This window comes from Rhincodon typus, chromosome 22, assembly GCF_021869965.1.
Source record: "Rhincodon typus isolate 14 chromosome 22, sRhiTyp1.1, whole genome shotgun sequence".
NCBI classification, from domain to species: Eukaryota; Metazoa; Chordata; class Chondrichthyes; order Orectolobiformes; family Rhincodontidae; genus Rhincodon; species Rhincodon typus.
This window is the reverse complement of record NC_063353.1, coordinates 6,526,840-6,542,564: the sequence shown is the minus strand read 5'-3', so window position 1 is coordinate 6,542,564 and position 15,725 is coordinate 6,526,840. Positions and strand designations below refer to the sequence as shown.

At 41.1% G+C, this 15,725-nt stretch overlaps 1 protein-coding gene across 10 annotated transcripts in view; it reads right to left on the bottom strand.

Annotated features, from left to right (window-relative positions):
• The window catches only part of c2cd5 (C2 calcium dependent domain containing 5), a 107,358-nt gene that overhangs the window by 37,331 nt on the left and 54,302 nt on the right, over nucleotides 1-15,725 (bottom strand). For 6 of the 10 annotated variants that reach the window (XM_048610155.1, XM_048610146.1, XM_048610150.1 and 3 more), the window contains 5 exons: nucleotides 14,855-14,969; nucleotides 4,769-4,957; nucleotides 3,832-4,023; nucleotides 3,547-3,733; nucleotides 2,219-2,383 (listed from right to left, as the gene is read on the bottom strand). In XM_048610155.1, the coding sequence (XP_048466112.1) occupies nucleotides 2,219-2,383; nucleotides 3,547-3,733; nucleotides 3,832-4,023; nucleotides 4,769-4,957; nucleotides 14,855-14,969 (848 nt within the window). The remainder of the gene's footprint in view (nucleotides 1-2,218; nucleotides 2,384-3,546; nucleotides 3,734-3,831; nucleotides 4,024-4,768; nucleotides 4,958-14,854; nucleotides 14,970-15,725) is intronic. The other 4 variants (XM_048610149.1, XM_048610153.1, XM_048610151.1 and 1 more) reach the window with 2 other exon arrangements.

The window sequence follows — 15,725 nt, the reverse complement described above, 5'->3', positions numbered from 1 at the left end:
TTGATTTAAGAAACAGGTGCTTTCAGGTGTTTCCATTAAATTATTGGACACAGATGTAGTTATCCTGCAGACTGTTGGTGTAAGATGAAAACTGCACTGAACCAAGGTAAAATCTACAGCATGACTGATCAATGCTTTGGTGGTCTAACCTTCAAAAAATGTTGCCACTTGGAATAAATGTTGAAGAAAAAAAAAGGTAAAACATATGAGCTTGATAAACAATTTTCAGATACAGATACACTCAGCAACCTCCCTTCACTGGTGTTAAATGCCCTCGGAGACAGGTTCTAACATTGGGTTCAGCAAGGAAACACTTGATTCCCTTACTGTACATCAATAGTGAATTCTACAAATGATGTCAGTTTGGTAACCATCAATTTCAGTCCAGTGTACACGACATCAATCTTTTGCAAATTTAAAGATGATTTGTAGACTGCAATCAGAAATCTTGTCACATCACAGAAATGCATCTCCATACAGGGACATTTCTGGCTGTGTGCAATCCATATAAATGTAGAAACTTGAATACAAAAATGTTGCTTTTTACAACTAAAATCAGTCATCTTTCCATTCCACCATTTATTACTCCAACTATTCTACTGGATAATATATACATTTGCAACCATTATTTCTATACCTTTTATATGGCATTACAAAATATAAATGTATCCAAAATAAGAACTTCTAAAACAATTCACTCATGAGATGCTGGAGTCACTAGCTAGGCATTTATTGTCCATATCAAATCCCAATTACAAGTCACCCACTTTGCTGAGAGTCTGGAGTCACCTGTAGGCAAACCAAGCAAGGAAGGCAGATTTTCTTCCTGAAAGGTCTTTAGGTGAACCAGATGAGTCCTTACATCAAATGATGATGGTAACATGTTCACCATTAGACTAGCACTTTTAATTCCAGATTTTTATTGAATTCAAATTTCACCACTGCCATAGTGGGATTCAAACCTATAACACTAGCCCAGGGGTCTGGATTACTAGTCCAGTGACCGTGACTGCCTCCCCATAAGAATATCAACGATCACATTTGATTAATACTTCAGCAAGTGTAGTTTTCTTTATTCTTTTTGGGAACACTTGCTCTTATAATTAGAAACATAATTTTTTGCAGCACGCTTAAATGTGGCTTGGCAGTCACAAGGAACAGGAGTAGATCAAATCAACTTCTCGTGTTTGTTTTGTTATTCAGTTAGATTATGGCTGATCTACACTTTACCTTCATTTATCCATCTTTGCCAAGTATCACTGGATACTCACAAAAACTAACAAAAATCTATCAACCTCCATTTTCAACTGACTTCCGTCATTAACAGCCTTGTGGGAGAGGGGTGCATGACAAAAGAGCCCAGATTTTTATGACCCTTTGTGGGTTACTTCATACAAGTAGTGCATGCTAATTGCATACTATCTAGTTACGCAGTTTCTACTAAACAAACACAATAATCCAAAACAACATATTGCAGCTGTATTGTATTTGCATATTTGAAGTTATTTTTGATCCTACTTTTTAATTAGCTTATACTGTGTAAAAGTGTAACATTTTGACTCAAGTTTTAAATTGCTATCACTTCACTCCTCTCTGCCAGTTGCCCTCTTTACTCCTCAGACGGCATTCTTCCTACATGAATCCCCTCCAACTGGGTTTGGGTAGGGTGGGGTTCGGGTAGGTGTGGTAGTCAAAAGGTTCATTCGTTCGTCCATAATTGGTGCCAACGCAACTTTATGGTCATGAAGCAACAAATGTTACGTTAAGGTATGAGACAAACCCCACAACTTTCTCCTCTGGCTCACGTGGTTCAAAGGTCAAACTGACAATTATCTATAACTGCAGGGCATGAACTTGTAACCTCTTGGGCAGGAAGGTGCGATTCTTACTGTTGCTTCACTTCTTAGACATCTGCATATTTCAGAACTTGAATATGTCAAAGGTTTTCAGTTTCAAGCAACAATGTTGCATGGAACTACAGACTTGGAATCTTCGACTTCCATTAAATGCTTGTAATTGTTTCACTTCACTTTTAAAGATTCTTATCATTACAGATTTCCTAAACAAATGTTCACCTTTAAATAAGTGATTGTGAAAATTATTCTCCTCACTGCATTAGTACAAAGCAATCTCATTGAAAATGAACATGCTCCCAACAAAGTCAAAGCCATTTTGCTTTGGTCAATATTTACTCTCACACAAATATGCTTGTACTTACTGGAGGATTTATCTCATAGATTTCCCTGTTCTTTATGATCATATCATTAATCTTTTTCTGCATATTTGAAATATGCTGTTCGTAAGAAGAGTCACTGGGAGTCTTCCCTGCAATCTGTATACCACCTGGAGAGGGCAGTGCAGTCAAATATACACCAGTTGCAGACTAGAACAAAGACACAAAGGAAAATATTAAATCACAAAATAAAACAGTCGTTTCAATTATAAATATGAATAGGGACTTTAAATGGAAATGTTGATGGACCATTTGTGCAGATTTTAGACTTACTACAGATTGAGAGTTTTTTTTTTTTTTTACACACTGTATTTCAACTTAGACACTCTAATTTTTGATATTGGTAGCTCTAGCTCCATTTGCTTTCTCTATTCCATATTCTTTTATTTCCTATCGCACTGACTCTTGAACAATGTTACAGTTTCTGCTGCAATAGTTAATAACAAGTTGTGTATTCCACAACCTTCATGTAAAAACATTTCTCATACTCATCTCCCAAAAACTCTTCCATCTCATCAGGCGTTGGAGCCTTATGCTCCAACTCAACTTCATTTTGTCTTCATATTTTCAAGTCTCTTCCTGCCTTACAAAACTCGATATCTTTCACCACTTTCTAGCCCTCATCAACTCCTGTGTAGCAAGACCTTCAAACCCAGCTACACCTCCACCTTCCACTCTCATGACCCTGCATCTCCTCCACTGCTTCCTTGAATGGAGGATAAACCCACCAAGCTCTTCTGGCTAGCTGAACTTTCTCTTCCATTGAGCAACTTCTCCTTGGTCTCCATTCACTTTCTCCAAATAAAAAGCGTGTTGCAATAGGAATGCCCATGGCTTGTAGCGAGGTCCCCCTTTTTATGGGATGTGGATCATTCTTTGCACTAATCGTACGGAAGTCCCCTCCTTCACCGCACCTCCCAGTGAACTGAAAACTTGCGCCAGTGAAATATAATAACTCCTGTGAAGCATCTTAGGATGTTTCATTATAATAAAGGTGCTATATAAACATAGGTTGCTGTTTTATGTTCAACTGCCATATTTCTAGCATTTTACTTTTATACTTACCCCACCTTTTTACAATCCTGAATCAATGGAGACTTTCTACTTGCTTGCTTTAGACTATGGCATAAAAATTGCAGTTTTGTGACATGAAAACACTGAACAGATTTTTACTTCAGTTTCTGAAACTCCCTACAAGTATAACCAAAGCTTAAACACAGTAAAAAAAAAATGAATTGTGAGTAACATTCGAATGTTGATTTGTGAGGGGGTTAACACTGTATTCTGTCAGATTCAATGGAACATTTACTCACAGCAAGGCCCATCAACATATTTTCGCCAACTGTAATCTGAATCCGTAGGCCAAAGAGTGCATTCATTCCTCTTAGTTTAAGTTTGTTCATCAGCTGAGTGTGAAGCTCATACTCCATAAAAGGTAGCAGGTTGCTTATTGCTGTGGCATTGGCCTCACCCTGAGTTTTCTTCTTTTGACGACACAGCCTAGGTCACCAAAATAAGATGTCACCATACCTTAATCTTTGCATCAAATGCAAAAATACTGGCAGTGCAAAATTATCTGAACTCTAAGAGGGCATTACCTAGCCTGAATTAAGCAGCCTTTTCCAGTTACTGCCGCTTCTAAGGGAGGTTCAATTGTGGTGAAGAGAACATCAGGAACTTTCTGCTTCCGACAAACATAACAATATGTGAGGTGTGCAGGGAAAGGCATATTTAACTCATCATAAGGAATATGACAGAAACTGCAGCCCTGGGACGACGTGTCATCCAACCTGCATAAAGGAGACACATTCCAGTGAAATCTTCAATCTTCAAATAAATGAACATTTTTTTTGTAAATCTTTGGAAAATAGCATGCAGAGGCTCTTTAAAAGTTCTAAAAATAGTCAATAAAGCCATTTCTCATGTCTTTTGAATAAAAAATACACCTTCATCTTGTTGCTAACTTCCTGCAGTTAAAAAGAAAAGATTAGCTGTTAATTTTATTTACCCACATACAAGGCATTCCCATCTATGACAATCCATAATAATAAAACACACTTTGTGCAGTAGTATATACATCCAAAACAATTCTAGTCAAAGTGGTAATAACAGGATTGGATTCTGAATAAAATTAGAACTCCACTTGGCTTTATTATAAATTAGCTAAAAAGATAAATAGACTTATTACTGTAGGACATTCAGAAATAAAGGGGCTTAATTAAGCATTATTTTAGTTATTTACATAAAAAGCATGATCTTTGCTAATTCATCATTGAAATCACAATTCAGTTTGACTTTTCTGAATCTTTGATCAAGATCACAACAAACACAAGACACGTTCACCAGTAATGAATGGACAAATCAGCGAGCAATATTAAATATTGTTAGTATTTTAGAGTTACCTTGATGCAAGCTGTTAGGTAACAACAACAGCATTTCAATTTCTTGCCAAATCGATGCCAAATTTCAAACTTTGTTAGTAGAACGAAATGAATTGTTTGGACCTGCCCCCTTCACTGTAATAGTTTAACCTACCCTAATATAGAAGCACTATCCTGGCACTGAAGAAAAAAATCAAACTCTCCCTTCTCTGACCCTGTGGAAAAGAAGCTAGGCTGCCTTGACAACCTGTGTTCACTGCAGCCTTCCATACTGCAGTCTTGAAGCATCTTTGGGTTCAGTACAGCCGCAGTGCCTGAAGCAGACAAGATACAGACTTCTTCACTGTGGAAAACAAATTAACAGAAAATTACTGGGGCGTTGTGTCAAACAAAGGAAAGCCCAGAAAAAAAAACTCAGTTTCAAATACAGAATACTGATAACACTGATTTATATGGTGAGACACAGAAGGATAGCCAACCATGTATGGTGTAATTATGGTGAAAAAAGTACGCAAAATTGCCATTAGATATGAGACCACAACATACAGGAGCAGAATTAGGCCATTTGGCCCATCAAGCCTGCTCAGCCATTCGAACACGGGTGATATGTTTCTCAACCCCATTCTCCTGCCTTCTCCACATAACTCTGGATTGCCTTACTAATCAAGAACCTATCACTGTCATAAAGACACTTAATAACATTGCTGCAGAAGGCTGTGGAGGCAATGAGTTCCACAGATTCACTACCCTATGACTGACAAAATTCTTCCTCTTCTCAGTTCTAAAGTGTATTCCCTTCACCCTCGAGCTGTGTCCTTGACTCCTTATTTCTCCTACAAGTCGAAACATCTTCTTAATGTCCACTCCATCCTGGCCTCTCAGTATTCTGTAAGTTTCCATGAGATCCTCCCTCTTCTCTCTAAACTCTATCCAGTACAGACCCAGAGTCCTCAACCATTCTCATATAAGAAGCCCTTCATTCCCTGGGATCGTTCTTGGGAACTTCCTCTGGATCCCTGCTGCAGCCGCCTCCAATTGCCCGCAGGAGTCGTGACCTTGCTGCCACTGACCCTGATGGCTGGGAGGTGTCACAAACTTACTGCTGCTGCTGGCTCAGACCACTGGGACGCTGCTCTAATTCTGCACGTGGCCTACTCTCACGGCCATGCTGATCCTGATGACCCCGACGCAAAAGGCTTCAAATAAATGAAAACGAAAAGAAAAAAAAAGGAAAAAAAAGGAAAAAAAAAAAAGAGCAGAAGGCAGGAGACAAGCCCTGGGCACAGGAGCCCAAGCAGAACCCTACTACTCTGCTGCCATCCTGAAGATATGGGGAGGTGATGGCCTTAGTGGTATTGTCACTAGACTATTAATCCAGAAACAAACACAGTTAACGTTGCAGGGACCCAGGTTTGAATCCCACCAGGGCAGATAGTGGAATTTGAGTTCAATACAAAAAAAAAGACTTAAGAATCTAATGCTACAGGAAAGATGTTGTGAAACTTGAAAGGGTTCAGAAAAGATTTACAAGGATGTTACTGGGGTAGAAGGGTTTGAGCTATAGCGAGAGGCTGAATAGGTTGAGGCTATTTTCCTGGAGTGTCGGAGGCTGAGGGGTGACCTTATAGGTGTTTATAAAATCATGGAGGGTATGGATAAGGTGAATAGCTAAGGTCTTTTCCCCAGGGTGTGGGAGTCCAAAACTAGAGGGCATAGGTTTAAAGTGAGAGGGGCAAGATTTAAAAGTGAACTAAGGGGCAACCTCTTCAGGCAGAGGATGGTGTGTGTATGCAATGAGCTGCCAGAGGAGGTGGGTACAATTATAATATTTATAAGGCATCTGGATGCATATACAAATGGGAAAGGGTTTAAGACAGATATGGGTCAAATGCTGGCAAATGGAACTAGAATAATGGAGGATAGCTGGTCGGCATGGATGAATTGGACAGAAGGGTTTGTTTCTGCGCTGTACATTTCTATAACTCTAATGATGACTATGAAACCACTGTCAACTGTCAGAAAAACCCAACTGACTCACTAATGTCCTTCAGAGAAGGAAATCTGCCATCCTCGCCTGGTCTGCTCTACATGCGACTCCAGACCCATAACTACCCTCTGAAATGGCCTAGCAAGATACTTAGTTGTATTAATCGTTATAAACTCTCAACAACAAAAAAAAGAAATCTGACAGATCACCTGGAATCGACCTAGGCACTGGCAAAGACAATGGCAAAAACAGCCCTCTCAACCCTGCAAAGTCCTCCTTACTAACATCTGGAGGCCAGCATTAAAACTGGGTGAACTGTCTCACGGACTAGTCAGATAACAGCCTGACACAGTCATACTCATGGAATCATGCCTAACAGACAATGCCCCAGATAACACTGTCACCATCCCTGGATATGTCCCGTTTCACCAGCAGGACTGGCCAAGCAGAGATGGCACACAGAGGTATGCAATCAGGCGGGAGTTGCTTATGGACCTCATGAAGTCTCATGACTTCAGGTTAAACATGGACAAGGAAAACTCCTGCGGGTTACTACATACCATCTTACCTGATAAGTAAGTACTCCACCACTGGGAAGAAGCACTGACGGTAGCGAGAGAGCAGAATATGTTCTGGGTGGGGTTTAACAATGACTATTGATCAAGCTGGATGGGTCCTAAAAGATTTGCTGCTAATCGGAGTCTGTGGTAGATGGCGAGGGGACCAGCAAGAGGGTAAAACATACTAGACCTCATCCTTACCAATCTGCCAGATACACTTGTACATAACCATATTAGTAAGAGTGACCACAGCCTAGTCTATTTGGAGACAAATTCCTACCTTCACATTGAGAACACTCTCCATTGTGTTGTGTGGTACTATCACCAGGTTAAGCGGGACTTGGAACAGAACGCGCAACTCATGATTGGGCATTCATGAGGCTGAGAGCCATCGATAGTAGCAGTATTGTACTCCAGCACAATCTGCAACCTCAAGGCTCCACATATCCCTCACTCAAATGTAATCATCAAGTCAAGGGGCATCCCTGGTTCAATGGAGAGTGCAGGACGGCATGCCAGGAGCAGCACCACGCATACCTGAAGATGGAGAGGTCAACCTGGTAAAGCTACCAAACAAGACTACTTGTATGCCAAACAGCATTAGAAATGCGTGATTGACAGCTAAGCAGGCCCACAGCCAACAGATCAAATCTAAGCTCTGCAGTCTTGCCACATCCAATGATGAATGCTGGTGGATAATTAAACAACTCACTGAAGGAGGAGGAGGCGGCTCCAAAAATATTTCCACCTCAATGACGGAAGACCTCAATACATGAGCAGAAAAGTTAAGGATGAAGGATGCCGCCACCTCCAGCAAGATGCCACCACCAGACATATATTCCCCTCCCCTCCCTTCCCTTGTCCGCCTTCCGCAGGGACCGTTCCTTCCGGGACACCCTGGTCCATACTTCCTTCACCCCCAACACCTCCCCACAGCCCTACAGCACCTTCCCCTGTAACCGGCGAAGGTGCAACACCTGCGCATTTACCTCCTCCCTCGCCAGTATCCAAGGGCCCAAACATACCTTCCAGGTGAAGCAACACTTCACCTGCACTTCCAAGAATCTAGTCTACTGCATTCGCTGCTCACAATGTGGTCTCCTCTACATTGGGGAAATGAAGCGTAGACTTGGCAACCGCTTCGCAGAACATCTACGTTCTGCTTGCAAAAAAAGACCCTGAACTACCTGTTGCTTGCCACTTCAATGCACCACCTTGCTCCCTGGCCAACATCGCTGTCTCCGGATTGCTACAGTGTTCCAGTGAAGCCCAGCGCAAGCTGGAGGAACAACACCTCATTTTCCGCTTGGGGACCCTACAGCCCTCCGGACTCAATATTGAGTTCAATAACTTTAGGGCCTAAACTCTCCCATGTCCCAGCCCCCACCCCACACACCAGGCCTTGTTACCACATAGCCTGCCATTACACACCCCCTGTGGCTAGTCACTAACAGTCCCCATTAACAACTACTCACCCTCCCAGCCTGATCGTTAGCAACTCCTTTGTCTGTCCAACGGTCTTTCTCTCTCTTTGGGCTCTATCCCATCGTTTACTCCCTACCCCACCCACCTCCCTCTTTTCTGCATATAAACTGACGTTTTCCCAGCCACCATCAGTTCTGAGGAAGGGTCACCAGACCCAAAACGTTAACTCTGTTTTCTCCTCCACAGATGCTGTCAGACCTGCTGAGCTTTTCCAGCAACTTTGTTTTTGTTCCTGATTTACAGCATCCGCAGTTCTTTTGTTTTTTTTTTTAAAAAGGATGAAGCATTCGCAGCAATCCTCAGCCAGAGAAGCAAGTGGATGATCCATCTCTGCCTCCTCCACTGGTCCCAAGCATCACAGATGCCAGTCGTCAGCTAATTCAATTCATTTCATCTGATTTCAAGAAATGGTTTGAGACACTGGATACTGCAAAGTCTATGGGTCCTGACGACTTTCTGGCAATAGTACTGAAGACTGGTGCTCCATAGCTTGCTGCTCCCCTAGCCAAGCTGTTCACATACAGTTACAATACTGGCATCTACCCATCTAATCAGAAAATTGCCTAGGTATGTCCTCTACACAAAAAGCAGGACAAATCAAACCCAGCCAATTACTCCCTCAATAGTCTACTCTCGATCATCAGTAAAGAGATGGAAGGTGTTGGCAAAGGTGCTATCAAGCAGCACTGCTCAATGATGCCCAGTTTAGGTTCTACCAGGGCCACTCAGCTCCTGATCTCATTATAGCCTTGGTTCAAACATGGGTGAAAGAACTGAATTCCAGAGGTGAGGTTAGTATGACAGCCCTTGTCATGAAGGCCACCTTCAACCAAGTGTGACATTCAGGAGCCCTAGCAAAATTGGAATCAATGGGTATCAGGGGACAAACTCTCCACTGGAGTTATAACTGGCACATAGGAAGACGGTTATGGTTGTTGGAGGTCAGTCATCTCAGCTCCAGGACATGGCTGCAGGGGTTCCTCAGGGTAGTGTCCTCGGTCCAGCCACCTTCAGCTGCTTCATCAATGATCGTTCCTCCATCGTTAGGTCAGAGTGGGGGTGTTCACTGATGACTGCACAATATTCAGCACTATTTGTGACTCCTTATATACTGAAGCAGTCCATTTTTAAACGCAACAAGATCTGAATAATATCCAATTTTAGGCTGACAAGTGGCAAGTAACATTCACACTACACAAATGCCAGGCAGTGGCCACCTCCAATACGAGACAATCTAACCACTGCCCTTTGACATTCAATGGTGTTACCGTCACTGAATCCCCCACTATCAACAACCTTGGGTTACACTGACCAGAAACTTAACTGGACTCACTACATAATACAGTGGCTACAAGATCAGATCAGAGGGTAGGAGTATTGCAGCAAGTAAGTCACCTCCTGACTCTCCAAAGCCTGTACACCATCTACAAGGCACAAGTCAGGAGTGTGATAGAATATTCCCCAGTTCCAACAACACTCAAAAAGCTTGACACCATCCAGGACAAAGTAGCCCACTTGATGGGCACCACCTCCACAAACATTCGCTCCCTCCATCAGTACTGCTCATTATTATCTACAAGATGCACTGCAGAAATTCTCCAAAGATCCTTAAGACAGCACCTTCCAAACCCATGACCACTTCCATCTAGAAGGACAAGGCAGCAGTTTCATGGGAACACTAGCACCTGCAAGTTTACCTCCAAGCCACTCACGATCCTGACTTTGAAATATACTGCTGTTCCTTCACTGTCAACATATTGGAATTCCCTCCCTACTGGCTTTGTGAATCAACCCATATCATGTGGACTGCAGTGGTTCAAGAAGGCTCATCTCCAACTTCTCAATGGCAACTAAGGACAGGCAATAAATGCTGCCCCATGCACAGCCTCCCCTTCCCTTCCAAAGTCAATAAAACCTGTCACAAACCTGTGCCAACATTTCTGCAATTCCATGTGTGATCCCCACTAACAAGGTTCCCATCTTTCTACAGTACAGTATTGAAATGACTCCTGGACAGAGTCACAAACTATATCCTGTGTGACCGTGGCCATGATAAACTGACCTTTCATACTGCTCTTTACTCGCCAGTAAAATTTAAGTTGACCAACCATTTTCCTCTAACACCTTTTCTCCATCTTACAGCCGGGGATGGGTCCGCACTTCACCAGCTTCATTTATATCTATCTAGACATAGCTAAAGGAACTAATTCCACTGGTTTCTCTTTATGCTCTTGCACCATTACTTCTGAGGGCTCTCCTAAAGGACTTAAACCTTTGCCTTCTCTTTCTTTCCCATCATAATGCTGTCACTCAGTGACCTGAAACGAAAACTAAGGCAGGTTTCACATGTAAGCTGATGACATTCGCTCTCCCACACCAACACATCTCTCAACCCCTCTGCTTATCTGCTTTATCAGACAGCTTGTCCAACCTCCAGTACTGGTTGAGTAGAAATAATTGTTTTCTTATTTGTTCATGAGTCGTAAGCATCCTGAGCAAAGCCAGCATTGATTGCCCAACCGTCAATGCCTTTGAGAAGATAGTTGCAAGCTGCCTTCCTAAACAATTGCAGTCCATGTGCTGTTAGAGAGGGAGTTTCAGTTACATTTCAGGACACAGAAATAATGAAGGACCAGCGATGTATTTCCAACGATGGGTCTGTTGCCCCTGCCCTCCCAGATGGTAGAGGTCACAGGTTTAGAAGGTGTTGTTGAACAAATCTGGTGAATTGCTTTAGCTGAACTTTAGATGGCACATAGTGCTCCAATATATGCCACTGTGGACAGAGTGAATATTTAATGTGATGGATAGAGTATCAAATCAAGCAGGCTGCTTTGTCACAGATGATATTGAAAAAGTTGCATTCACCCAAAAAAATGAAGAGACAAGACACTTCTGACTTGTGCCATGTAGACAGGAGGAAAAATGTTTTGGAAGTCAGGAGGTGACTTACTGCAAACGTGCAGTATTTGATCTGCATTTTTAGCCCATGTATTTATGTAGCTGATCCAGATAAACCTTTAGTTAAGGCTATATTCTGGGATTTGAAGGCTGGTGGGGGACTCAGCTATAGTAATGCCATTCGTTAGCTTTGGCACCATCTTTTTTCCATGGTCACTCTGTGGTTGAATCTTGGATTCGCATTTCACATCGGATTTATATTTCACCTTGGTGTAAACATCAGAGCTCAAAACCATCAGATCTAAGACCACCAACCTCCAACTCCATAACACTGCTGGTCTCCACCACTGCCTTTGCTAATTCTGTGTGGAAACCATCATCTATGTCATTGGCATAGCCAAGTCTATCGATGACAATGCTCTCCAGGTCATCTTTTTTATCTTTCAATTGCCATAACTTGAACCCAATAAAAACTTCCTTTTATGTTTATTTGCAACCATACTCCTTGTGCTCCTCGATTTACAATGGCTCCCATTTTGACAATACTTTAAATTTAAAATTTATATTCTGGTTTTCAAATCTTTCTATGGCTTCTCCCCTCCCCACTTCTATAACCTCCACAGGCCCTAGAATCCTCCAGAATTCTGTAAGCTTCTAATTCTTCATATGCATCACTGATTGTAATTACTCCACTATTAGCAGCAAGTTGCCCAGATCTAAAATCTCTGGAAAGCTTTCTGTCTCTCTATATCTCTCACCTCCTTAAAAGAGCTCGCTTAAAATCTACCTCGCTGACCAAGTTTTTGATGCCTTGTTATTAACACTTTGCTTGATAGCACACTTGCTATGCGGCTTGAAATATTTTACTATTAAAAGGAGATCTCACAAAGCAACTCATTGCTAAAATGGCTCTTTGCACTGTATAATCCTTTCGTTATGCACCCTTGTGGAAATCTGCAGTTGATACCATTTCTTCCGCAGTCAAATTGTAATGATTCAGTTTCAAATCATTACAAACAACTGGCTCTTCAGAGATCTGTAAAACTGTAAAACTGGTTCCTCTTGTATCAGAGATAGTAGGAACTGCAGATGCTGGAGAATCTGAGGTAACAAGGTGTAGAGCTGGATGAACACAGCAGGCCAAGCAGCATCATAGGAGCAGGAAGGCTGACGTTTCGGGCATAGACCCTTCATCAGAAAACTGGTTCCCCTACTGCTTCCCCATTATCTATCCTGCTTGTTACCTCCTCAAAGAATTCTAATAAATTTGTTAGGCATGGTTTCCCCTTTCATGAAGGCATGTTGTCCCTGTTTGATTATATTATGTATTTCTAAATGCTCTGCTATTACATCCTTTATAATAGATACTAACATTTTGCCAATCATAGATGTTCAGCTAACTGGCCTACAGACACCTGACTTTTGTCTCCGTCCTTTTTTTGAGTAGGGGAGTTAAGTTAGCACTTTTCTAATTGTCTGGGACTTTTTCATCATTTACTACCATTCACTAACTCTGAAACGATTTTTTTTTTTAATATCCTAGAATTAAACTCATCAGATCCAGGGAACTTGTCAGCCTTTAGCCTCATTAGTTTCCCTAATAATTTTTATTTTTATTCCCTCCCCTTTCAGTCCTTCAATTATTTTGTACTGTCAGAATGCTGTTCGTGTCCTTTATGGTGAAAACTGATGCAAAGTATTTAATGAACAGCTCCGTATTTCCTGGCTCCCCATTATTTCCCCAGCCTCATTCTCTATAGGGTCTATGTTTACTTTGGCCTCTCTTTTCCAATTTATTTATTTAGAGAAGCATTTAGTATCCAATTTCATATTGCCTGGTAGTTTAACCCCAGGTTATGTTCTCCCTTTTTTTTTGGTCACCTTTTGCTGGCTTTTAAAACTTTCCAAATCCAATGGTTTACGATTAATCTTGGATATGTTGCGTTTTTTTCTTTCACTTTGATATTATGCTTAACCTCCCTGGTTGGTTCATCATCTTCCTCAAATTCATCTTCCTCACAGGGATATATCTTTGCTGAGAGACATGAACTATGTTCTTAAATGTTTGGCTTTTTCTTTTGCTAAACTCCTTTCTCAGTCCGCTCCAGCCAACTGCACCCTCATGCATACATAATTATCCTTACTTAAGTTCAGCATGGTTGTTTCCAACCTAAGTTTCTCACTCTCGAAGTGAATGCCAAATTCTACCATCTATGGTCACTGCTCCTGAGAAGATCTTTTACTTCAAGATCATTATTTAAATTGACCTCATAACACATCATTAATCCAAAATAGCCTTGTCACTGGCCAGATCCACAACATTCTTCCTCATGGCTACTTCTGTGAAGTTGACTTTTTCAATCTGCCCCAAGTCACCATGATTAACGTATGGCCTTTTTCTTTTGCATTACCTATTACCTCTTGATTCATTCTCTAACCTACAGAACAGCTGCTGTTAGAGGGCTGATGGACAACTTCTGCCATGTCTTCTTCCACTTATTTCTCACCTTCACACATATCGATTCAAGATCATCCCTTCCAATTGCATTTCTTGCAACTGAACTTATTCCATCTCGTACTAACAAAGCAACTTCACCATCCTTTCCTCCTTGCCTATCCCTTCAAAAAGTCTCACTACTCTGAATATTTAGTTCTCAGCTTTGATCTCCTTGTAACAATAGCCCCTGTAAGAGCTACAAGATCATGTCATTAATTCATTTCTTTTGCTTCTAATACGACATGCATTTAAGTAAAGAGCCATTTATTTTGCCTTAACCGGTTTTTGATTCTGTTCGCTGTTTTTATATGCTTATATACTCTGTCTCAGGCCCAACACAGAATGAAACCAAATTGGAAGTTCAAGGGATGCAACAGTCAAAACATCCGCCTTAACAAGGGTAGCAATGGTAAAAAGACACTGACTATGTCTTACCATACAGATTTTCTTCAACAGAAAATTGAAAAAGGAAGAGTATTTTAAATAAAACAATACCCTGCCTCCCCTCCCAACCAAACCTGTCTTCTCTTTTAATAGGCAACTAATGTTATACAAAGGCACAACATTTGTGAATGTGCCATTACTTGCCTATCTATTAGATGCATATTCATATATACAAAAACTATATATACACATTGAAAGTCTGGGTTTTTGATTTTAATATTTCAAATAACATTGTGAAAAAAATTGGTTGCTGTGATGTTTCTAAATATGTATAGCAAACTATAAGAAATATACTGCATGTTACTGCATTCACCTGTATCATGTCTAAGATACATACAAAAGATTTAATAGAAAAATTACACTCACCAGATGCTGGTTGATTCACTGTATCCAACCACTGCATGGCATCCAAGAGCTTTGCCATGTGACTTGATTTCCTGTCGGATTTCCGCCCACCAAGCATCACGAGTTTCAGGTTCATCTAAGAATGGGAAGCAAAAAGAAGACATCAATAGACCACGGAAATTTATTAGTACAACATGACATTTAACCACAAAAATCTCTGAAGAAATACTTCTCATCCTTTGTGGGTTTTTTTAAAAACAAGATTTGCAGATCGTTAAAAACCAAAAAAGCACATACATCAATCTGTACTACACATCCCAAAAAGAACATGATATTCTTCATTAAAAAAAAGTTTCACGGTGAAAGACACTAGAGGTAAGCTGGCACCACCAAAAGTGGTTATAAAGGTGTTGCATTGCCACTAAACTCACATGTACACCAGGGGAGGAAACCAGTGTCATTAGTTAGTCCTCATTCACATGACACTCCAGTCCCAAAACACTATGGCTAACTTAGGAACTGTCTTCTGGCTAAGCAAACCATTCAGCTGTACCAAATTGCTAACAGTTCAAGAAGGTTCACCATCAACTTTTCATGGCAACTGATGGGCAATAAGTCTGGGCAATGAATTGATTTTTTTTTAAAAGAAAAAAGGAGACGAAGCTTTCTCTTAGTCTACAATTAACTGTTGCCAAGTTAAAATCCTGGAACTCTCAATAGAGTTCTGGGAGATCCCCTACTACAGGTTGCAGTGGTTTAAGAAGATGGCTCATCACCATCTTCTCAAGAACAATGAGCAACAGGCAATAAACAGTGACATTTCTAGTGATAGTAGGAACTGCAGATGCTGGAGAATCTGAGATAACAAGGTGCAGAGCTGGATGAACACAGC